The sequence below is a fragment of the Rhamphochromis longiceps genome, linkage group LG8 (genome assembly GCF_057381845.1).
Source record: "Rhamphochromis longiceps isolate RC_006_pf linkage group LG8, R_longiceps_female_GT1.1, whole genome shotgun sequence".
NCBI lineage: Eukaryota > Metazoa > Chordata > Actinopteri > Cichliformes > Cichlidae > Rhamphochromis > Rhamphochromis longiceps.
In genome coordinates, this window is record NC_140564.1 from 3,630,605 (window position 1) to 3,655,172 (window position 24,568).

The 24,568-nt window shown below is 41.6% G+C and overlaps 1 protein-coding gene and 1 long non-coding RNA gene across 8 annotated transcripts in view; one reads left to right on the forward strand and one right to left on the reverse strand.

The window, feature by feature from the left end:
- Nucleotides 1-9,713, reverse strand: part of LOC146662905 (uncharacterized) — a 413,626-nt gene extending 403,913 nt beyond the window's left edge. For 2 of the 3 annotated variants that reach the window (XR_014912958.1, XR_014912959.1), the window contains exons 1-2: nt 9,325-9,713; nt 9,121-9,238 (exon numbers count right to left, since the gene is read on the reverse strand). This is a non-coding gene — a long non-coding RNA (uncharacterized LOC146662905). Of the gene's footprint in view, nt 1-8,729; nt 8,990-9,120; nt 9,239-9,324 lie in introns of those variants that run through there. The other variant, XR_014912957.1, reaches the window with a different exon arrangement.
- Nucleotides 1-24,568, forward strand: part of LOC146662912 (formin-2-like) — a 74,736-nt gene that overhangs the window by 18,271 nt on the left and 31,897 nt on the right. For 4 of the 5 annotated variants that reach the window (XM_085415487.1, XM_085415485.1, XM_085415484.1 and 1 more), the window contains exons 8-13: nt 3,078-3,165; nt 5,304-5,365; nt 6,235-6,326; nt 11,513-11,642; nt 12,052-12,198; nt 13,951-14,010. In XM_085415487.1, coding sequence (XP_085271613.1) covers nt 3,078-3,165; nt 5,304-5,365; nt 6,235-6,326; nt 11,513-11,642; nt 12,052-12,198; nt 13,951-14,010 — 579 coding nt within the window. Of the gene's footprint in view, nt 1-3,077; nt 3,166-5,303; nt 5,366-6,197; nt 6,327-11,512; nt 11,643-12,051; nt 12,199-13,950; nt 14,011-24,568 lie in introns of those variants that run through there. The other variant, XM_085415488.1, reaches the window with a different exon arrangement.

Consider the following 24,568-nt stretch of genomic DNA (forward strand, 5'->3'; position numbering starts at 1 on the left):
CTCACTAGTCCCCAGCCTCCTTCCTTCTACTTAACATACAGCCTCAGGGTGCTGGACTTGGGGTGAAACCCTCCAAGCATGGTCAGGAGCTTCTTTGTCTTAATGTCAGTGGATTCTATCTCCTCCTTTGGCCAGCTTATTATCCCAGCAGGGTAGGGATCTTATCTTTCAGGTCAGTTCTTCTTGCACTCATTGATCCTTATTCCATTGCACTTGGGGCTTGGTACCCAACCTCGGGTGGGAGTCATGATGATATTCCAACAGTACACTATTTTCATCTCTTGCCCACTTATGCTGTCTTGTTCCACTTTTCATCAGTATGTCCTGGTTCCTCAACACCTGATGCAGACCTTGTCTGGGTGACGTCCGAGCTGCAGATAGAGGAAGTGGCTGACATCCAGAAGTCCCTCTTTCTCTGTCTCTCGATGAAGGCGGTCGCACTTTTCTCCTCCTCTCCCTTTCCCGGCTTCTCGTGTCCTTGTCTAGCCTCACCTACTTTTCTACTGTTGCCCTGAAACACTCTCACAGTCTGTTCTCTAAAACCTAAAAGAGGAATTATGGATTTGATCAACTGGTCCCTGAATGCAATTGACACACTCTTCTCAACGAGAAGCCGGGGCTCGGGTGAGCCTGAGTGTCCTGGAGGGACGTCCCCTGCCTGATACACGATGGGCCGGTGGCATAACTGGAGGGACGTGTGCCTGGCGGGACTGTCAATCGAGGACATTGAAGACATCTACCTTTTCGGAATCATGATAACAGGGTTCTTGCTGATTGGAGCTGGCTTGGCCCTGGCTTATCGAAGATTAAAGAAAGCGGAATGGGCTGTTTAAAAGCCCACAAGGCTGCCCGCTGTGACTGAAGCGATCGGACGAGTCATGACTTCTCAAAATGGGCTCATTAAACGCAGCCCGGATAAGATCTTGGAGAAGCTTGAGGCTAGCGTGAGCACTCAGACTAAGATCTCTGAGCAAAAAATGGATAACATCTCGGAGAAGCTCACGGCTCTCCAACGGGAGATTGAGAGACCAGTGTCGGACTGCTTGATCGACTGTGAAATTGACATGCAGTTGTTCGCAATAAAGGAATACCACCATCATTTCATGTGGCTACTACAGGGTGGGCCATTTATATGGATACACCGTAATAACATGGGAATGGTTGGTAATATTAAAGTCCTGTTTGTTGCACATTAGTATATGTGAGGGGGCAAACTCCTCAAGATGGGTGGTGACCATGGTGGCCATTTAGAAGTTGGCCATCTTGGATACAACTTTTGTTTTTTCAATAGGAAGAGGGTCATGTGACACATCAGACTTATTGGTAATGTCACAAGAAAAACAATGATGTGCTTGGTTTCAACGTAACTTTATTCTTTCATGAGTTATTTACAAGTTTCTCTTTGTTCACAGCCATTGACATGTCGAAGAGGTTAACACGTGAGGAGCGGATCGAAATTGTGTTGATATCTGGTGAACGCAGTAACCCTACGAGACCACCCATCTCCCATGCTACAGTTAGCAAACTGCTTGCTAAGTTTCGTGAAACTGGTTCAGTGTTGGATTTGCCAAAATGTGGACGCAAGAAAACTGTCACTAATGAAGAAACATCAGTGGCTGTCCTAGCTTCATTCAGCAAGAGCCCACAGCGTAGCACTCACCGCATGTCACTGGAGAGTGGCATTAGTCGAACATCCCTTCGGCGGATATTAGCTACTCACAAATGGCACCCTTACAAACTCCAGCTACTGCAGCATCTCAACGAGGATGACCCAGATCGGCGCACAGAATTTGCAGAATGGCAAAACAAAAATTGGAACAGGACCCTCAGTTCAGGCAGAAGATTTTGTTCAGTGATAAGGCAAACTTTTATGTGAATGGTGACGTTAACAACCAAAACCACCGCTATTGGTCTGACACTAACCCACATTAAATGGATCCCTCCAAAACTGTTTATGGGGTACAACGATAGTGGGTCCATTCTTCTTCATCAATGGGAACCTCAAGGCCACTGGATATTTGAAATTGCTACATGATGATGTGTTTCCCTCTTTATGCACTGAAGCTGGCACGTTCCCTGAGTTTTTCCAGCAAGATGGTGCACCACCACATTATGGGTGCCAGGTCCGAGCATTCCTAGATGAACAGTTTCCTGGAAAGTGGATTGGTCGTCGTGGGCCAGTTGAATGGCCCCTAAGGTCTCCCGATCTGACCCCCTTAGACTTTTATCTTTGGGGTCATCTGAAGGCAATTGTCTATGGTGTGAAGATACGAGATGTGCAGCACCTGAAACTACGGATACTGGATGCCTGTGCTGGCATTTCTCCTGCGGTGTTGCTATCAGTGTGTGAAGAGTGGGAGAAGAGGGTTGCATTGACAATCCAACACAATGGGCAGCACATTGAACACATTTTATAAGTGGTCAGAAACTTGTAAATAAGTCATGAAAGAATAAAGTTACGTTGAAACCAAGCACACCATTGTTTTTCTTGTGACATTACCAATAAGTTTGATGTGTCACATGGCCCTCTTCCTATTGACGAAACAAAAGTTGTATCCAAGATGGCTGACTTCTAAATGGCCACCATGGTCACCACCCATCTTGAGGAGTTTGCCCCCTCACATATACTAATGTGCCACAAACAGGACTTTAATATCACCTACCATTCCCATTTTATTACGGTGTATCCATAGCAATGGCCCACCCTGTATATCGGCGCCAGCTGTGGTCTCAAGGCAAACAAAACAAATTGTCACCCTGAGAACAGACGGTGTTTAGACTGTTCCTCCCCTATGCAAGGCCACCTGGGTTGGCTGGAAGACTGTTTACTTAGCCTGGCAGGGCGAAGGACACTCTCTCACCTAAACTCAGGACACACACATGCATACACATACACTCATACACACTCATACACACTCATCCCCCTCCCTTTCCAAACGCCTTCTCTTCTGGAGCTTTTAATAATTCTTTCAATTTATTCTTAGATTATATAGTATAGATATAGTACATTACGTTACACTCCACTTCCTATGAAAGCATCTAACCTGTCTGATTTTCCTGTTTTATTTTTGTTTTAGGTTGTTAAGCTCCTAAACAATAAGCGTTCTCAGGCTGTAGGAATCCTCATGTCATCTCTGCACCTTGACATGAAAGATATCCACCATGGTGAGTTCCACAGTTGATTGGGCAGTGTTAATTCAAATAATGCAATTAGCCATTGTATATTGGGTTCATTTACTGTCTAATTCCTATAACAATTTAGATTTAGAAAACAATCTAGAAAATTTTTTTAGTGTGGTATGCAGGTTTTAAATGATTTTCCAGATAACCTTTCCAGGCATCAGGTAGCAGGAACAGTTTTCTTTTAGCCTTTTTGCTTCTTAGGCTCAACGTGCTTCAATTTAGTTGCTAGTTTTTTGTTGTTTTTTTTTTTTCAAACATGGCAATCTATGTCAAATACAGCAGGTGGTTTTTCAAATGAGTTCAGAAGCATCTGGTTTAATTCAGTTCATTTCACAACAACAGTTGCTTCAAGGCACTTTATATTGTAAGGTAAAAAGAGCCTACTTTACTTTTCTCTCTCAGAAAACAGTCACACAAAGGTGCAAGCTTCTCTAAAACTTGTACTTGGTAGTAAAAATGTTCATGCCATTTGTTAATTTATTTCATGCACAATAATGATAATCAGAATCAGCATACTTTATTGATCCCTAAGTAAATATGTTTAATAGTGAAATGGCCACATTTGTAAATGTGAATTTTGAAAATGCAGGAAATACATCTTTAGTTAATAATTAGTTGTTTAAAAATTTCCTGGGCATTATTTAAGTTCTTGGGAGTTTGAGTTTTTTCCTCAACTTGTCAAGTTTTGAATGGAGTGATCAGCAGTGTTGGGAAGGTTACTTTTAAAATGTATTCCACTACAGATTACAGAATACATGCCCCAAAATGTATTTTGTAACATATTCTGTTAAGTTACTCAATGAGAGTAACATATTCTGAATACTTTGGATTTCTTAATATATTATCATGCTTTTTACAATTACATGAATGTACTATTGCTGTGTGATTTATTACTATTACTGAAGGTTACTCGCCATACCAATACCGACTAGATTTTTAAATCTTAATATAAAATGAGCAACAGTAGGTGGACATTAGGTAAGGCTGCACTTTTTGCAGCGATCTCGTATAGAAAACTCTTCCACGCGTATATAAAACAGGTCCGCGGCTCCAAACTGTAGTAAAGGGACCTCCATGTCAGGCTCATAGCTGAAAACTAGCTTTACTTTGTTGTCTGGGTCAACTTTGTGTATGTATGTATGTATATATATATATATATACATGCTTCCATCTCCCGTTTCTGCTCGGTGACAACTCGTACTTTTTGACTCTCCTTTTTCTCCCTCCCTCACGCTCACAGACACATAACGGGTATGGCAGGCCATTCTCCCTGCAGCATGGACTACACTACCCATGAGGCTACATCCTTTAGGGCTATGCCTGTAACACTCTGCCTATTGCCTTCATATTAAATAATTTTTGTGAATAATTTTTAAAGATAGCAGCACGGTGGCACGGTGGTTAGCACTGTTGCCGCACAGCAAGAAGGTCCTGAGGTCAATTCCACCATCAGGCCGGGGTCTTTCTGTGTGGAGTTTGCATGTTCTCCCCGTGTTTGCGTGGGTTCCCTCCGGGTACTCCGGCTTCCTCCCACCGTCCAAAGACATGCAGCTTGTGGGGATAGGTTAATTGGATAATCCAAATTGCCACTAGGTGTGAATGTGCGAGTGAGTGTGAATGGTTGTCTCTCCCTGTGTGTTGGCCCTGCGACAGACTGGCGACCTGTCCAGGGTGTACCCCGCCTTTCGCCCTATGACAGCTGGGATAGGCTCCAGCGCCCCCCGCGACCCTGAAAAGGATAAGCGAATGGATGGATGGATGGATGGATGAATTTTTAAAAATATTTCTTCACATCATTATGCGAGCCACAAGTAGAGGTGACATGGGCTGCGAGATTGAGACACAGTCATTAGAGCCTCTTAATGCGTGTTTTGTTTGGGTTTCCACCGGCGTGGAAATTCAAAAATATGGAGTTCATAGTCTTATGAAACAGGAAAATACCACCGTGTAATCCATTCATTTCAACAAAGTAACTGTATTCTGAATACCACCTTTTAAAACGGTAACTGTAACGGAATACAGTAACTCATATTTTGTATTTTAAATACGTAAAGGCGGTACATGTATTCCGTTACTCCCCAACACTGGTGATCAGTAACCAATTGCTCTTTGTCTCCTAGCCATCCTGAACTTGGACAACACTGTAGTTGACCTGGAGACCCTGCAGGCCCTGTATGAAAATGTGAGCTTCACACTCAGTTTTTATTGTTTGCTTCTAGAGATCTGAGGCCCTTAAATCCTTATTGGTCCAATGTCTACAAAAGGCTGAATGTTGATTTCTTGTCTAGTAATGCAGCAATTAAACCAGACCAGGTCTGCAATGATGAACACTACCTGTCAAGGAAGACTGTGTATTTGGGACAGATTTTTCCAACATATTGTCAAATACACCAGGTAGTTCACTGTTCTGGGACACACCTTAATGTTATATTTACATTACTGCTTGTCAAATCTTTCAGATAATCTAATCCCATTGAAGGGCAGTTTATTATTCTACTTTTGTTCCGATCATAATCATTAATGTTACTAGATGTCCCAGTCATGATAAAACGAGAGCGGTAGTGAGGTGATGCAGAGTCAGATGTAAGTCAAAGTGGATGGACAGGCTCTAAAATAACTGTTAACATCCAACAGATAAGCTGTGAAAAAAATGTTTATTTGGTATGTCAAATCGATTGATATTACATATATACCCCAAATAATGTTAACCTGATATTTATGTGTGTCTGTGCTTAAAACTAACCAAACAAATAGAAAAAGACTGCAGATGTGTATTTCCTGCTACCAGTTCAACAGTCAGCAGAAAAGATGTCTATGAGTTAAAACAGGGTGTATAAGTTTAAACTGAGTGCCTTCATGCATGTCATTCACATTTTATTATTATTATGCCAGAAGAGTTCACTGAGTATCAAACTTTTTTTCAAAAGAGTCTAGACTCTAGTCATACATCCTTTTTTGTTTGTTTTAGATCTGCTCAGATGTTGCCTTAGTTTTATTTTCTATATAAATTATAGAAGACATGGAGCCAGATCTCTTGTGTCTCTCCCACAGAGAGCACAACAGGAAGAATTGGACAAGATCGAAAAGCACATAAAGTCCACTAAAGACAAAGAGAATGCCAAGCCCCTGGACAAACCAGAACAGTGAGTGATTACTCTAACACTTCCACGATAATGAGAAGGTTTATTTCATGAGTTACAATCTCACTGACTCAGGAAGAATTATGGTGAAGGCAGACTTTTTTTCATCAGAGCAGGTCATCTACTAATGGCAAGGTTGGTGGTTCAAATCCTATCTGCTCCAGTCTGTATGCCAAATATCCTTTGGCAAGATACTAACTAAGTTACTCTCCGATTAATCCACTGTGAGTGTGTGTGAATGTTACATAGAAAGCACATAAAAAAGTGCTTGTGTGAATGGGTGAATATGGCAAGTTGTGTAAAAGCGCTTTGAGTACTCAGATACAGTAGAAAAGCGCTACATAAAAACCAGTCCATTTACCATGTATACTCCCACAGTTGATTTTAAATCAGATACTGAACACTGATTGAAGTGCTTTAAACATTAATTCATGGGATTTAGCAAAAAAAACATATTTTTAACTGATTGGGAATTAAGGTCATTTTTGTGTATAGTGCTCCATTCTGAGAGTGTTATGTGACGGCTGTGTGCAGGCAGGAAAAGGACCCAAAGTGCAGACTCCGGAGACAGACGTGAACTCAAAGTAACAAACATTAACAAACAAAACACACAGCATACATGAGGGTAGATAAGAGTAGATCACGACAATGACAAACTGAAACACAGGGCTTAAATACACAGAGGGAGCAATCAGGGAATGGACAACAGGAGGGAAACACAGCTGGGCAAATCAGGCCTAACCAGACAAGGGGAAGCGAAACCAGATACATTAACATCAGACAAGGACCTTCAAAATAAAACAGGAAACATGACACAGACTGAACTAAAGACACAGACTCACACGCACTGGGGAACAGAGGGAACAGAGATGTGGGACCAGGGCAGACACAGACACTGACTGGACACGGGGATATAGTGGACAGGGGAGACAGCAACTAAGGATTACACAGAGACAAACCATAAGACAGAACTCTAACAAAAACCCAAAGACTAGAAATTATAAATAATATAATAAACTCAAAAACCCTGGGTCAACGACCCAGGCATCCTAACAGAGAGTCCCAAAAGAGTTTGGAAAGTTTGAATGGTGACGAGTATTCAACCATTACTTCACGATTAGGTTAAAAACATCTAGCGCTGATTACAAGTGTTGAACTTGAATTTGTTATCAGTTTACTTAAATCAGGGGTCGGCAACCCTAGGCAGGGTTAACTGATGGCACAACCATAGCTGGACTAGCCATCGGGCATACCGGGCATTTACCGGTATAAACAGTGAAAGGTGGTGGATTGGCCAGATGCTGGCCGGTGTGTAAAAATAACTCAGTTGTTTGGTGGTGGCATCGCGGAGCTTCCACAGATTCAGTAACATTAGCAAGTGGTGGAGGCCGGCAGGTGGATCAGGGAGAGGGGAGGCAGCCGTCGGTCTGACTGTCAGGTGAACTGAACTTCAGGTAAGAAGTTCTGACCTGCAGTCTATCTGGGTCAGATATAAACCAAGTTTAGGTGGAGTTTATTTTCGTTGTGCTGACTTTTTACAGTCAGTTACAATAACTCGTACTGCGTACTAGCTAGCATGTTATATGTTATTGCTAGCAGTTTCTATACAGCTGGGTGGGTGCTACGGTGTTACTGATAGTGAACGTTATTTTATTCATAAGGTTAGTTAGTAGAGTTGCCTACCGTCCTGTAAAAAGACAGAATCGTCCCGCATTCAGAGAAATTATTACGCGTTTCGTGTTGAGCTGAGAAGGGACGCAGTTTGTCCCGGACTTCAGCTAGGATGGAAAAAGACACAGAGGTGGAGTTATTCTGCTGCACAGCGGCCTCTTCTTCTCCTCTCATTCTCTCCCTCTCCTGTTGCTACTTTAATAATGAAACTGATCAAAGGTCAGTTGATCGGCTTTTCTCTCTTGTTTGTTTATCGCCCACTTTGCGCCAGATGTCGCGCTAAACAACAGCAGCATGTTTAAGCTTGATCAGCTGTTGTTAGAATTTATTTAATATTAGTTTCTAGTATCAGCTGATGTTTGCTGGAGCCACAGCTGTAAAGCTGCTGGTCATAATGTCGGTTTGGTTACTGAATCATCAGAGCTGAACAGGTGATGGAGAAACAGGTAGTGATGGGCAGATGAAGCTTCATGAAGCACTGACGCTTTTCATCCAATTGGTTCATCCCAGCGCAAAGCTTCTTGAAGCTTCATTTACTCTAGTAGGACACCTACTGGACGTAAAAATATTAATTGGCATGAATTTGAAGAGTGTGGCCTTTTGCACACAGCCTGTAAATGTCAACAACAAAAGGAGTGTGTAAAGCATCTATATTGCAGTGATGCAGTATACTGTGTATATTTATACTGGCAGTATGGAAAATGATCATTTGGAAATGCTTAAAATGGAAACGATCATTTACTGTGAGGTAATGTGTGGACAGTGGTTGTGCTTTTGTAACATTGAGGTATGGACAGCTACACAGTCCTGCCTGTTCACATTTTATTCTGTAAAAACTAAATTTTCACTGCTTTTATAACCTTTAGTGGGGAGAACATAGCTAAGATTTAATGATTTAACAAATCTTTTGAATCCTTTGTCCTCCACAATGCTAAATGGCTGGGAGTCCTCAATCACCATGGTAACCAGGTCTTCATCTATTTGAGATTGTTCTCCTGAGGAAAGACAATAAAGACAAAGCACAAATATAAATATCACACACGTAACTTATAACAGTTGTATAATATTGTTATATCATTTAGTAACATTACTGCATGCTATATTATCATGGCATTTGATGGCTCACCTGGTCTTGCTCCACAATCGGTGTTCCCCTTATTCTCATGCATAGCTCTGTAGTGCCTAAGCATGGATGAGGTGTTGTTGTTATATCCCAGCTCCCTGGCACATAGCAAACACTTCACCTTGTACAAAAGTAGAGACAGCTTAACATAAGTTTTATTGCAGCATCAGTATTATGAAAATACATCTTCTGTAGAAATTTACATACCTTGTTGGGAGGAATAAAATCACAATGTTCCCACACAGGGGAGGACATCCTTCTCTTCTTAGCTGGCTCCATTCTCTCCTGACTTTCTCTCCTCACTCTCATAAACCTCCAAACTGTCTCCAAACTCTCACTAACCGCAACTCTCCATCAAACACCCACATTTTGAATGAAGTCTGAGGGTTTATATCGCTGTCATAGCTCGCGGCAAAGTTCGAACCACTTCATGAACCAGTCACGTGGTACAGCCGGGCAGCGAGGCTTCGCACGTCATCATTTTCAGCTCCTCCCATAAATGAAGCAAGCCTCGATACGCGCATCGCGGAAACGCCCCCTCAATTACTCGACACAAGCTTCGAAGCCTCGATACAGAACGTCACATCACTAGAAACAGGTTTACCTTTTAGGTGACATGAATAAGTTGGAGGGAAGTTATGAACTGTTTCTGAGAGACAAATAACACCAGGATCCTTTTCTATGTAGCTGACGGCTGGTAACTGGGCTGGGGCGGGTCTAGCAAAGTTCTCGCCTTTATCTTTATTGTGATCCTGTTTGGGTCCTGTCCCTTGCCTCTCAGGGACAATGCCATGTTGGTTAGAATGGAAGTTGCAGAGTTTTAAAAACTGTAGTTAGGAGTAATATATTAATCTGGACTGGCGAACTGGTGATTCTAAATTGCCCATAGGTGTGAATGTGAGTGATTGTCTGTCTCTATGTGTTATCCCTGTGATAAACTGATGACCTGCACCCCACCTCTCGCTCTGTGACAGCTCTGATAGGCTCCAGCCCCCCCGCAACCCGGTTAAGGATAAGTGAAAGAGAATGTGTGGAATTGAATTGAATTGATAGATATTATTGTTATTATTTGCTGAATCCTTAAATGCCAGCCAGATAATCTGAAACGGGGCAGGATACACAAGACTTCCAAAGTTCAGCACTGAATCCTCTGCTTTACCTGCAAAACTAAAACACTGATACGCATCTCAAACACAAGATTCTTAGACAAATTACAGTAAATATTAAATATTCTCACTTGTTAGTATATAAGGGCAGGGTTGTACCAAGTTTACAAGTAATTATATAGGTACTGTAAATGCTATGTAGGCCTGGGTATCATCGCTGATTTCTAGAATCGATTCAATTCCGATTCACAAGGTCCCGAATCGATTCGATCCACGATTCGGTTCGATTTGATTTGAATCGGGGAAATTTTGCCTCAGACAGTCAGAAATATTATAATTCTGATCACTTATCAGTACATAGCGATATTTTTATATCTATAAAAAGAAAGCTGACACTTGTGAGACTTTATCAAAGGTGTGAGCATCACAGCAGAGGCCTTTGTGTCAAAGTAACTGAGGATAAAACACAGAAAAACATGAAGGCGACTTTCCTGGTCTGGGTTTTTATAGCAGATGACCTTAAAAATATTGTGCAGTCAAAAACGAAGTGAAGCAGAGCAAAGTTACAGAGGTTTGATTAGAGACACAGCTAAGCATTTTGCAATTTTGCATAATTTGTTTACATTTGTTCAGTATTGAACAGCAGAATTGAGGCTTTCTTGTCGGAAGTAAGTTAAAAAAAAACAGCGGCTGGTGGATAATAAGTAAGCGGATAATGCAAAAAACAGAGATTTTTAAATGGGAAATTCCTGTGATTTTATCGTGGTGGAAGCAAAGCAGCAAAAGTAAGAGGAAATTCGTGACGATGTTTATGTGAAGCGAAATGTGAAGCGTAGTTTGGATTGTCTTTGGCTGCTGGTTAAGTCAATATTGTTTGGAGAGAGATAAAACCTGCAGCTTCAGAATCTAGCACAAAAAGGACGTAAACACAAAGCGCCCGCCGACGCTTCAAAATCAGTGAGCTGTCGGCTTTCAGCCCCAACGGCGTGTCCGTGTACATGCTGTCTGATTCGGATGCTTCGGGTCCGTGTTTTGTGTTTACCTCTTTGTGCAGAATCTGTGTACCTGCTCTTATATACTGTTTTAGCTGTTTGGTGGTTGTAGAAATTTTGCAAGGTTTAACCTGAGATTTTGCTGTTTCGGGCAAAATAAATTTATATTTAAAAATTGATTCAGGATTTTAATGAATCGATATCACGTTATTCAAGCCAGAATCAATTTAAATCGATAAATCGATCACGAAAAACTACCCCTAATGCTATGCTCTTTCTGCTTCTTCTGCATTAAAGATTTCTCTACCAGCTCACCTTGATCCCAAATTTCAACAGTAGAGTTTTCTGCATCCTTTTCCAGTCCAGCTTTTGTGAGTGCATGTCATCTATCACAAGAAAACTGGACACACTGCAGAGGGTATGCAAGGTGAGTCAAACTGTGAAGAGCAAAACACAATAACTGCATACCCATGTATGCATGTATGTCCAAATCTTTGAAGTTTGGACAAACATGCTCCAAGTCCATGTATATACCCATAGATTTATATAGTTTAAGAACAGGGCTATTAGATCTGGTTATGAATCATTTGTTTCAGGATAATGAATAATACACATTCATGAAAAGGTGTTTTCATTATTAGCATAAAGTCAGAAATGAGGAAACTTAAACAGAACAACTTTGCGCGTATAAAAAAAGCAGTGCAGCGTAAAAGCCTGAAAAGTGTTTCTTGTTGAAAAAATGCTTTCAAAATTGTGAAAAGTAATAATTCTACCTAATGTATAATCAGTACAGTCACATGATTTCTTCTTTCTGTCTGTTTGATCTCGTTTTACAGGTAATACAGGACAGTGAAACAGTGAAGAAGATTCTAGGTCTGATTCTGGCCTTTGGTAACTTCATGAATGGTGGCAATCGAACCAGAGGCCAAGCTGATGGTTTCAGCCTTGACATCCTGCCCAAACTTAAAGATGTAAAAAGCAGTGTAAGTAACCAGAATGCTGAAAACAAAGTATAATTTTGTCCCTGTATCCTAAAATAAAGAGTCTTGGTCCTGTAGATTGCATCCATGCCTTTTAAATGTAATATATTCACAGTATTCAGCAATGCAGTTTAATAGAAGCTTACTCTAATGTTATGTGTGTAGTCCATTATGAGGTAATAAACTACAACTTACTGAATAAAAGTTAATATTCATTGAGCCGTGTAATCTTGAATTGTTCAGCTCAGCTGACACCTTTGTTTTGCAATTTCTTTGATGAGGAGTTCTTTAATAAATATACCCTTTGACTTTACATTTCATCTCCTAAATCCTGCACTGGGATCCTTTTGTTGCCTTCGATTGAATGCATTTAGGATCTTAACTGTAAAATAACTGGCGCAAATCTAAATGCATGCCTATATCAGCTCCTGTAAAAATGTTGCTCTATTAAGTTTCAACTGGTTATCTTCAGCTTTGAAATATTTAGGGATTCTTTTAAACCCGGGTTTGGAAAAATTAGTACCTCAAGTATAAAACCTACTCAAATAAATAATAAATCTAGATTATTAATTAAAAATGGAATTTTATTTTGTGGAAAAAATTACTGTGATTAAAATGGTAGTTCAACTATGTCTCAGTGATGTTGCCTGTAGAAATACTCCCACAGGTCAAGAGGAATGGGTCTAAACATGGTAGAGGATATTATTCTAAATTAAGCTGGATCAAAATTGAAAAGGAATTAGTAAGCCTGTTTCAATTTTGGGGTGTTCTCTTACATGACACAGTTACTAATAGAGAAGATTTTTTCTTTAACAGTCCTGTTGTACAGATGAGGGTCGTATTGGATACAATAGCTTGAAAGAGGGGCAAGCATAAAATTGGACCTTTGAGTCGTGATGTTTTTGAAATATCTACAACTGATATTTGTAGATATTTGAGATTAAAATGTTAAAAGCCAATTTAAAGTCCCCAGTGAGGGACTTTCTGGATCTTTCTTACATGAAGTATAAGGCAGCTGTGTTTTATAAAATACTTAGCAAATAATTACTTTAATAACCTGAGGATCATTTAACAAACGGACTTAGGCTTTGATATAAAACAGGAGTAGTCTAGAATACTCTCAAATCCTGATAAATTCACAAAAAGCCCAGCAAAAATTAGTATAATTTAAATTAATACATAGGATTTATTTTACCCCTTCTAAATTGTATAGGCGCAGTGTAACAACCAATGACCTATGTTGGAAATCAGGTACAGGAACATATACAAATGCTATTCAAGAATGTAAGCAGATTTAGGTTTTTCAGGGAAAAAAGCTCTACATTGAGATAGGTAAATTGTTATGTTTGAAATAGCAATATCACCAAGGTTATGTTTACTTAGAGACCAATCAGTCTTTCCCACTGCACCCAAATACAGTTTTGTGGCAATGAAAGTGAGGGCAATTTTGGTCACAAGAATGATCCTCAGAGTATGGAAAGACAATTGAAATGGTGTCAAAAAAAAAGCAATACAAATATTGACAGGAGTTAATCATGATAATGAGAACTTCAGCAGACTTTTAGGACAGACTTTGTATATTTCTTGGTCTTGGTATATTGGTATATTTCTGTTTCGGTTGTGTCTTTTTTTTCCTGCTCACTCTTTCTATAGCCATGTAGTTATGACCAGTGCATTAATGGAAAATTGTATAATGATGCTGTTTGATTGCCATCTTCACTCCTTTAAATTTATGTGTGTTCTTTCCGCATACAGGACGGCATGAAAAGTCTTCTGTCTTACATTGTTGCATATTACCTCCGACACTTTGATGAGGTAAATTTTCACACATTCTTTCCCTTCTCCTGTCAAGACTGACTGATTTGTGCTGTCAATTCTGACACACGTAGTTGTGGTCAGATGTTCACATAAACTCATCATGGGCATGAACTCTGATGCTTTTAATGATTTTATTGAACTGTTCTTTTTATGGGATGGAATGTTTGACGTTGACAAACAAGAACTGGGTGCACAAGTTTGAATTTATTTTTTATTTTCTCTAATGCGCACGGTCAAAATTATATACACATACCTCCCCCAATATTTGATTTAATTTCATTTAGCAAGTCGTACCTTGACCAGACGTTTGTGAGAGCCAGCAAGCTTCTGATATAATTCTGGATGAATATTTAACCATTTAACCCTTTAACCAAAATTGGTAGTTTATTTAAATTGGTTGGTTTCTTGCCTTGAGACTGGAGAAACTGGGTTTTAGTTGAGATACATGGATTATATTATATCTTCATGTTGAGAGGTAACCTTAAACAAGTAGACATTGATCCTTTTGAGCTTCTCTTTCAAAAGAATCAGAGTAACCAGGAGTGAGTTTCTTGGAGTCGGTCTTAAGAGATATGTGCTTAGTAGAAAGCCAAACCTTTTGACTGGGCAGGTAGTTTGGATCAGGAGTGCAACAACAGTCCACCAGTTGTTTGTTTTGCTCCTTCGTCCATAACAGTGCAGCGTGGGTTGCTGTGATAATGACGAAAATGATGTTGAACAGACAGAACAAAACCTCATGTTCTGTGGTGGTAAACAGTGGTGGCTGACAACCAAGGGATGCCTCAAATGAGAGACCAGTTGCCGGGGATATTATGGAGTTATGGACGTATTCTACCAGGTATGTTATGTGCTCTAGGTGGACTGGTTTAAAGAAGCAACACGACTGAGAGCTGCTTCCAACTCCTGATTTGGCCTTTTGATTTATCGGTTAGTCTGTGGGTGAGAACCAGAAGAGAGGCTTGCCTGGGCACCTAGAATAGAGCAGAACTCCTTCCAAACTCATGATGTAAACCGTGGCTCACAGTTGGAGGCAATGTCCAGAGGCATCACATGAAGACAGAAGACATGGTCCACTAAGAGCTGAGCTGTTTCTGGGGCAGAAGGGAATTTGGAGAGGGCAACAGAATGAGCAGGTTTGAGGTAAACCAGTGTCAAACCCCAGGAGATGTTTACAAGTTGTAGAATGGGTCAGTCCAAAACAGCTTGAAAGTCTGCAGGGTCAGCTTTGATCTGCTCTTTCAGAACAATGGAAAGAAACTGTAACACGGAATTTGCAATTCTCACGGTTGACATAAAGCTTACTTTCCAGCAAACACTGCAACACTTGATGGATTTGAGGTTCATGTTCAGACAGTTTGCTGGAAAAAATGAGGAGATCATCCAGACAAACAAAAAAACAACAATTCAGGTAGTCATGAATTGTACATTATTAACAAGGACCTGATAAACAGCGGGAGCATTACTGAGACCAAATGGCATGATATGACTTTCAAAACGTCTCAGTTCTGTAATCATCTCTCTCCTCAATGCAAGCAAAGTGGTAAGCATTTTTTAGGTCAAGTTTAGGAAAGATGGTGGCTCCCTGCAAAAGTTCAAAATGATAATAGTGATAATGGATATTTGTTTTGATGGTTTTATCATTATGACTTTGGAAGGTGATACACGGCCATAGCATCCCCACTACGTAAAATGAGTGGAGTGACATCTTTAATATGTCACTTTCGAACGTCCAATTTGGCCCACTGAAAGAGTTGTTTTGTAACACCAAGTAACGTCTCTTTTTAAACATCTACTGAATTACTAGTGTGGGCTATTTGTAGCCCAAATGTGGTCAGTGCAGACATCTTTTGATAACTAGAGACACATACAAAGGTGAAATGTATTTCCAGTTCAAACTAGCTGTTGAGCCAAAAACCTACAGGAAAATAACTGGTACAGAAAACATGTTCTCCACCCTTTGGAAACATGGGAAACAGTTATGTGTGAAGGAATCCAAAGTGATCAGTGGACATCTCCAAAACAGCTCAGGCTCTTGACACTTAAACAAAAGTAAACATGCACAGTGGATTTAGAGAAAAAATGTCCCCGGCTCACAGGCAGTTTGCAAAAGGAGTTTTTTGACAAAGACTGTTGAGCATATAGTCCGCACAAATTTGCACAAACTTCACATACAGTGGGGCAAAAAAGTATTTAGTCAGCCACCGATTGTGCAAGTTCCCCCACTTAAAATGATGACAGAGGTCAGTAATTTGCACCAGAGGTACACTTCAACTGTGAGAGACAGAATGTGAAAAAAAAAATCCATGAATCCACATGGTAGGATTTGTAAAGAATTTATTGGTAAATCAGGGTGGAAAATAAGTATTTGGTCAATAACAAAAATACAACTCAATACTTTGTAACATAACCTTTGTTGGCAATAACAGAGGTCAAACGTTTACTATAGGTCTTTACCAGGTTTGCACACACAGTAGCTGGTATTTTGGCCCATTCCTCCATGCAGATCTTCTCGAGAGCAGTGATGTTTTGGGGCTGTCGCCGAGCAACACGGACTTTCAACTCCCGCCACAGATTTTCTATGGGGTTGAGGTCTGGAGACTGGCTAGGCCACTCCAGGACTTTCAAATGCTTCTTACGGAGCCACTCCTTTGTTGCCCGGGCGGTGTGTTTTGGATCATTGTCATGTTGGAAGACCCAGCCTCGTTTCATCTTCAAAGTTCTCACTGATGGAAGGAGGTTTTGGCTCAAAATCTCACGATACATGGCCCCATTCATTCTGTCCTTAACACGGATCAGTCGTCCTGTCCCCTTGGCAGAAAAACAGCCCCATAGCATGATGTTTCCACCCCCATGCTTCACAGTAGGTATGGTGTTCTTGGGATGCAACTCAGTATTCGTCTTCCTCCAAACACGACGAGTTGAGTTTATACCAAAAAGTTCTACTTTGGTTTCATCTGACCACATGACATTCTCCCAATCCTCTGCTGTATCATCCATGTGCTCTCTGGCAAACTTCAGACGGGCCTGGACATGCACTGGCTTCAGCAGCGGAACACGTCTGGCACTGCGGGATTTGATTCCCTGCCGTTGTAGTGTGTTACTGATGGTGACCTTTGTTACTTTGGTCCCAGCTCTCTGCAGGTCATTCACCAGGTCCCCCCGTGTGGTTCTGGGATCTTTGCTCACCGTTCTCATGATCATTTTGACCCCACGGGATGAGATCTTGCGTGGAGCCCCAGATCGAGGGAGATTATCAGTGGTCTTGTATGTCTTCCATTTTCTGATGATTGCTCCCACAGTTGATTTTTTCACACCAAGCTGCTTGCCTATTGTAGATTCACTCTTCCCAGTCTGGTGCAGGTCTACAATACTTTTCCTGGTGTCCTTCGAAAGCTCTTTGGTCTTGGCCATGGCGGAGTTTGGAGTCTGACTGTTTGAGGCTGTGGACAGGTGTCTTTTATACAGATGATGAGTTCAAACAGGTGCCATTCATACAGGTAACGAGTGGGGGACAGAAAAGCTTCTTACAGAAGACGTTACAGGTCTGTGAGAGCCAGAGATTTTCCTTGTTTGAGGTGACCAAATACTTATTTTCCACCCTGATTTACGAATAAATTCTTTACAAATCCTACCATGTGGATTCATGGATTTTTTTTTTCACATTCTGTCTCTCACAGTTGAAGTGTACCTCTGGTGCAAATTACTGACCTCTGTCATCATTTTAGGTGGGGGAACTTGCACAATCGGTGGCTGACTAAATACTTTTTTGCCCCACTGTACTTTCCATTGCAGCTTCTCTCAGCCCAGCTACCGATCACAACCATGCTCACTTTGTCATACAATCATTAGCTCTTCATGATAAAACAGGATACTTGTAAAAATGACCGTATTTAATGCAAATGGTCATTTAAACATATTTAACACATTGTGCTTCATTTAAAAGGAATTTGAAGACTTTTCTAAATACTTTAACCATTATCAGGCATTATTTAACCATTTACATATTAACATGTATTTTAACATTTTTAATATTTCAACATATTTAAACAATTTAATGAATGACAGTTTTAACCTGGTTACAAACATAGAAGTTAAGTAAATAAACCAGTTAAAGAAAAACAGTAAAATGTTGAATTATGACAACAAAAAAATCCAACCCACATGTACTGAATAAATCAATAGGCTAAAACCTAATAATTTTTTTTAAATAAATCTGTATATATATATATATATAAAAAAAACACCCAGCACGCCCCTGCGGGCGGTTTATCCTTCAAGCTCGGGTCCTCTACCAGAGGCCTGGGAGCTTGAGGGTCCTGCGCAGTATCTTAGCTGTTCCCAGGACTGCGCTCTTCTGGACAGAGATCTCCGATGTTGTTCCCGGGATCTGCTGGAGCCACTCGCCTAGCTTGGGAGTCACCGCACCTAGTGCTCCGATTACCACGGGGACCACCGTTACCTTCACCCTCCACATCCTCTCGAGCTCTTCTCTGAGCCCTTGGTATTTCTCCAGCTTCTCGTGTTCCTTCTTCCTGATATTGCTGTCATTCGGAACCGCTACATCGATCACTACGGCCGTCTTCTTCTGTTTGTCTACCACCACTATGTCCGGTTGGTTAGCCACCACCATTTTGTCCGTCTGTATCTGGAAGTCCCACAGGATCTTAGCTCGGTCATTCTCCACCACCCTTGGGGGCATCTCCCATTTTGACCTCGGGACTTCCAGGTTATACTCGGCACAGATGTTCCTGTACACTATGCCGGCCACTTGGTTATGGCGTTCCATGTATGCCTTGCCTGCTAGCATCTTGCACCCTGCTGTTATGTGCTGGATTGTCTCTGGGGCATCTTTACACAGCCTGCACCTGGGGTCTTGCCTGGTGTGATAGACCCCAGCCTCTATGGATCTTGTGCTCAGAGCTTGTTCTTGTGCTGCCATGATTAGTGCCTCTGTGCTGTCTTTCAGTCCAGCTTTGTCCAGCCACTGGTAGGATTTCTGGATATCAGCCACCTCCTCTATCTGCCGGTGGTACATACCGTGCAGGGGCCTGTCCTTCCATGATGGTTCCTCGTCTCCCTCCTCTTTCTTGGGTTTCTGCTGCCTGAGGTATTCACTGAGCACTCGGTCAGTTGGGGCCATCTTCCCAATGTATTCTTGGATGTTCGTTGTCTCATCCTGGACTGTGGTGCTGACACTCACCAGTCCCCGGCCCCCTTCCTTCCGCTTAGCATACAGCCTCAGGGTGCTGGATTTGGGGTGAAACCCTCCATGCATGGTAAGGAGCTTTCTTGTCTTTATGTCAGTGGCTTCTATCTCCTCCTTTGGCCAGCCTATTACCCCAGCAGGGTACCTGATCACGGGCAGGGCGTACGTGTTGATGGCCCGGATCTTGTTCTTACCATTCAGCTGACTCCTCAGGACTTCCTTGACCCTCTGCAGGTACTTGGTGGTTGCAGCTTTTCTAGCGGCCTCTTCATGGTTCCCATTCGCCTGCGGGATCCCCAAGTACTTGTAACTGTCCTCTATGTCTGCAATGTTGCCTTCTGGTAGTTCAATCCCCTCAGTTCTGACTACCTTCTGGTATTCTTGCCAATTCCTTTCTGTGTCCCACTCATGTATTGACCCATGTGCCTGTTCATCTTAGCCGATATGATGCCTGACAGGAGCTTCCTTGTAGTACTGAGGCAGGTTATTGGTCGGTAGTTGGAGGGGACCGGTCCCTTCTTGGGGTCCTTGGGGATCAGGACCGTCCGGCCTTCAGTTAGCCATTCCGGGTGTCTCTCGTTAACTAGCAGCTGGTTCATTTGTGCTGCCAGACGCTCGTGGAGTGCAGTCAGCTTCTTCAGCCAGTAGGCGTGAACCATGTCGGGCCCTGGTGCTGTCCAACTCTTCATACTGGAGACCCTTTCTTGGATATCTGCCACTGTGATGGTTACTGGACCCTGTTCAGGGAGGTCGCTGTGGTCAGCCCTCAGATCCTGTAGCCACTGAGCATTGCCGTTATGGGTTGCATCCTTCTCCCATATGCTCTTCCAGTATTGCTCCGTCTCCAGCCTTGGTGGTGCTGTTCTCTTATTGTTCCCTTGCCACTGAGAGTACACCTTTGCTGGTTCTGTGGAGAACAGCTGGTTTATTCTCCTGCCTTCTATCTCTCTGGTGTACCTCCTCAAGCGGCTGGCCAAGGCTGTGAGTCTTTGCTTGGCAGTTTCCAAGGCCTCAGGTATGGACAGCTTGCTGTATTTCTTAGGCACCTTATTTGTCGCACCTTTCTGCAACTCCGTTAGTTGGCTAACCTCCCTCCGTGCTACTTTGATCTTGCCCTCTAGCCTCCTTCTCCATGGAGGGTACTGCCCCTTGTCGCTGTTCAACTTGTAGCCAAGCATCTCACTGATCACTGTTGCCGTATTGTAGATCAGCTTGTTAGTGTCGGTAATCGTGGTTGTAGGTATTGCCCGTAGTGCTGCATTAACATCATCTAGCAGACCTTCTGAGGGTACTTCACGTAATCTTGGTAACCGGCTACGGGGGATCCAGGTTTCAAGCTTGGCCATGATCCTATTCTTCAGGTCAGTTCCTCTCGCATATATATATATATATATATATATATATATATATATATATATATATATATATATATATATATATAAGGGGTGCAACGATACACAAAATTCACAGTTCGGTTCGGTTCGATACTTTGGTGTCACGGTTCGATATTTTTTCGATACAAAAAAAATGTTCATGCCTTTTTAATTTGTCATTTATTAAAATTATAAATATATATTTTAACTCAAAAGTACAGTTTTTAAATATAACCCTAACCCTTGTGCGTGTTTTTTATTTTGACAGCGAATGCACACCTGCGGACCACTTATGTGCAGCCCTGGTTATTTAGCTCGTCATATTGCAGCCACAGAAATTCTTTTGTCCATGAAACCATAAAGCTGCACTTTCTTTTTGCCTTATAGTCTGATTTGTCATAACTTCTCCGTTTTGTGGTAAGCTTTTCTTTGGCTGTCACTTCTTCACCCTGACCTGTCTTATTTGGCTCAGCAGAACTAAAATATATATCCTGCTGCTTTTACACACGCACTCATATAAGCTCAGCGATTCTCTGCGCGATCAACCTCTCACATGTTTAAGCTTGCTGCGGGAGATTTCACTTGTCATGTTTGCATAGTAAGCTAACGATTAATAAGACGATGTCAGAGGAATTGGTGCGCAAATTATCATCACTCACAGATCAGTGCTGTCGCTCTCTATACACAGTTCGCGCGATTGCAAAGTGAAAGCAAAAAAACAAGCGCAAATTCAAACGCGATTTCAATATGTCACATATTGACAGTGGCTCACCGATGCCAATGACATAATTACCCAGCTACATTTCTGAAAGAATGCAAAAGCATTGACATATATTTTTCCTTCCTACAATAGCCCGACGGGCAGGGAAGAGATAGATTTTGGTAGCCCGACTGAAAAAGTCGCTAGCCCCAGGACGTCGGGCTAGCGATATTGCGAGCCCTGTATCTGATTGAGGAATCACTCATCTTTGGAAAAGAGAGTTTATTACAGAGAAATGTCTCTTTCCAAAATAAAAGCTATACTATCCGCTTCTTCTGGGCTATATTCTCAGCAGCATATTAAACATATAAGGAGAATCATGTGCTAACAGCTGTCTAAATGACTCGGCTAAAGTTAGTAGCATGCTTGTTGTTTTTGTCTTTGCACTAGGATGATGTCAGCGTAAATGTGTCATATTCGTTGTGTTCCCACTAGTGCTTAATCTCGTTGAAATGACCTTAACGCCACAACACGGCAAATCTCCGTTAACGAGCTACCGCCGATCGCCCCGTGCATGGGGCTAGACGGCCAACACGTTAACGAGCTAACTGCGCTAACACACTAGCTCCCACCCATGTAATTGAGCATTGCATGGCACATCCAACATACTGTTTTACTTTAGTCCATGACTCGCTTACCTTCAGGGTCATACGTCACATGAAAACTAAAATAATTCCAAACGCCAGATCTGAATGAGGGTGGGGGAGGTCCATGTTGCAAGGAGAGCTTAACTTCTGTCTCGCTAGCTTGCCCTGCGCTCTTCCTTCTGACTATGCTGTCTGTGTTGAGCGCTCAGTGAATCTGCGCTCGACTACTCCGCCTAGGCTGCACTGTCGAGCGCAGATCCACTGAGCGCTCAACACAGACAGCATCGTCAGAAGGAAAGTTGATAAAATAAATTACAAATGTATTGTTCGATACATATGCGTACCGAACCGAAAGCACTGTATCGAACGGTTCAATATCGATACGAATATCGTTGCACCCCTAATATATATATATATATATATATATATATATATATATATATATATATATATATATATGTATATGTATATATATATATATATATATATATATACCGTATATATATATATATTTTAATCATAACTCTGGTATTACATGGTCTATCAAAACAGAAACTGCCTCAGGTGTTTCCTGGTAGTCATCACTATTCTTTAAGTTTATTTTAAAGTGGTTGATATGGGGTTAGGGACGGCCTTAGGGCATCTGGGGAGTTTGTTACTTTATTAGCAGTGTCCTTCTGAAATGCGCCAACTACATCCTCCTCTCTGCTCCTTAATGCTCTCTGGTCACTACACTAACGCGTAAATATTTCTTTCAAAATAAGACACACAACTACAACACGATACCAAACGACTCACGGACTGGTGGTTGGGGACGGCTGCTTTAGTCTATACAATTTAAACCCTTCCTTACATCCATGAGCAAATTTGAAATCACCAACAAACCTAACATGAATGTCTTTGAACTGTGATAGGAAACTCTCTAATATTGTGTAGTCCACCCCTGTGTCTGCCTACACAGCTTAGGGAGTACTTGGAGAGGACCCACCCAGACACATGGAAAACCTGAAAACTCCACACAGAAAGGACCCAGCTGGGGTTCAAACCAGGAACCTTCTTGCTGGGAGATGACCTTACCCTAGGTCTGCCCTAGAAGATCTCACCCTAATGTGAACAACACCTACAGTACATTTATTAATACTCTCTTCTCTGATGTGTGTGTGTATGCATGCCCACACTCACCCCATCCGCCTTCTCTTGGGTGTTGGCCAGCATCTCCTGCAGGGCTCGTACAGACAGCGACTGCTCCAGCACAAAAGTGCAGATTGACAGATCTGGAGGTACATTCTGAAACAACAAGAAAACAGCTATAAATTTACATCTAAATTAAAACCTCCTGTCCACTGTTGTGTAGGCCACCTTTATACCACCAAAAGAGCCACGGTTTATCCTGTGTGGCACAGGAGACTTTATTAAATCTATGATGAGTACAGCTCTGACTTTGTGCACACACAATTCTTAGTAAACACGTGAATCCTATAAAATATAGCATGAATGGAGCTATGAAAGCTATGAGGTATAGAGTAGTTTTCAAACTGTAATGCTATTGTGGAAGCTGTGACGCTCATTTAATTAATTAGGCAACTTCTCCAAAAGCATTTTGGTTTGTGATCTGATGATCAGGGTTTGATGAACATGACACATAAATACATGCTACAGCCAACACGTTCTGGATTTTTTTCTTCAGTGAAATCATTTTTCCCCACTCATTTGATGGTGATCTGGCTATTCTTGTGAAATAAAGGATTATTACTTATGTCAATACTGTACCTTGGAGTTTGAAATGGACTCGAGGAAGCAGAGTCTGTTCCCAAAGCCTTCAGCAGCAAGACAAAGTTTTTGTTGCTCCTTGTGGATTGTAGCTGAGCATTGTAAGACCACTTCATCATCCTAAACATAGAAAGAAAAACAGTGGGTCAAGACAGAGAGCTTAAAACAAAGGCAGCAGGGAGCAGGGCTGTGCTGTGCATCGTTGGGGTCATTAATCAAAAAAAGTAAAACACATTATTCATTACCTTTCTTAAAAGTATTGTAGTATGCTACTTTATTACTTGCCAGAGAAATTTATTTGTTACACTAAACGATAAAATGACCTGAAACGCACTGCCACATAGTTACATTTAACAATATAAACTATAGGCTACAGTTTCCCACACACCAACAGAAAATCCCTGTCCTAATAAGGGCAAACATATGATCTTTCTTTTAGTGTTTACCTATTAACACAAAGCAACAACAATAAGCAAATATGGAAACCAGCCCAAAGAGAATTTAAAGCAACTGCCACAGTGATTTTACTGTAGAAACATGTACAGTAGAAATGGAGACAACCCTGCAACCCTGACTGCTCATCAGCTTATCTACTGAAGTTCAGGGTCTGGTCTGCCTGTTTAAGCATGCTGTCTGTGTAGGTGTTTGTTCAACCAAAATTGCATTCCCAGTATAATTTCTGTTCTGGATGCAATTTGCATCAATCCACCATTTTTCTTCTCTAACACGCTAAAATCACTGATTTAATGGAGCTGTAGAGGTCAGGCACAGCGTGTTTTAGGCGGCGGCCAAGGGTGGAGACTCTGGCAGACCAATCCCAATCCCTGGCCACCAAGGCTGATGACTGGGACATGGAATG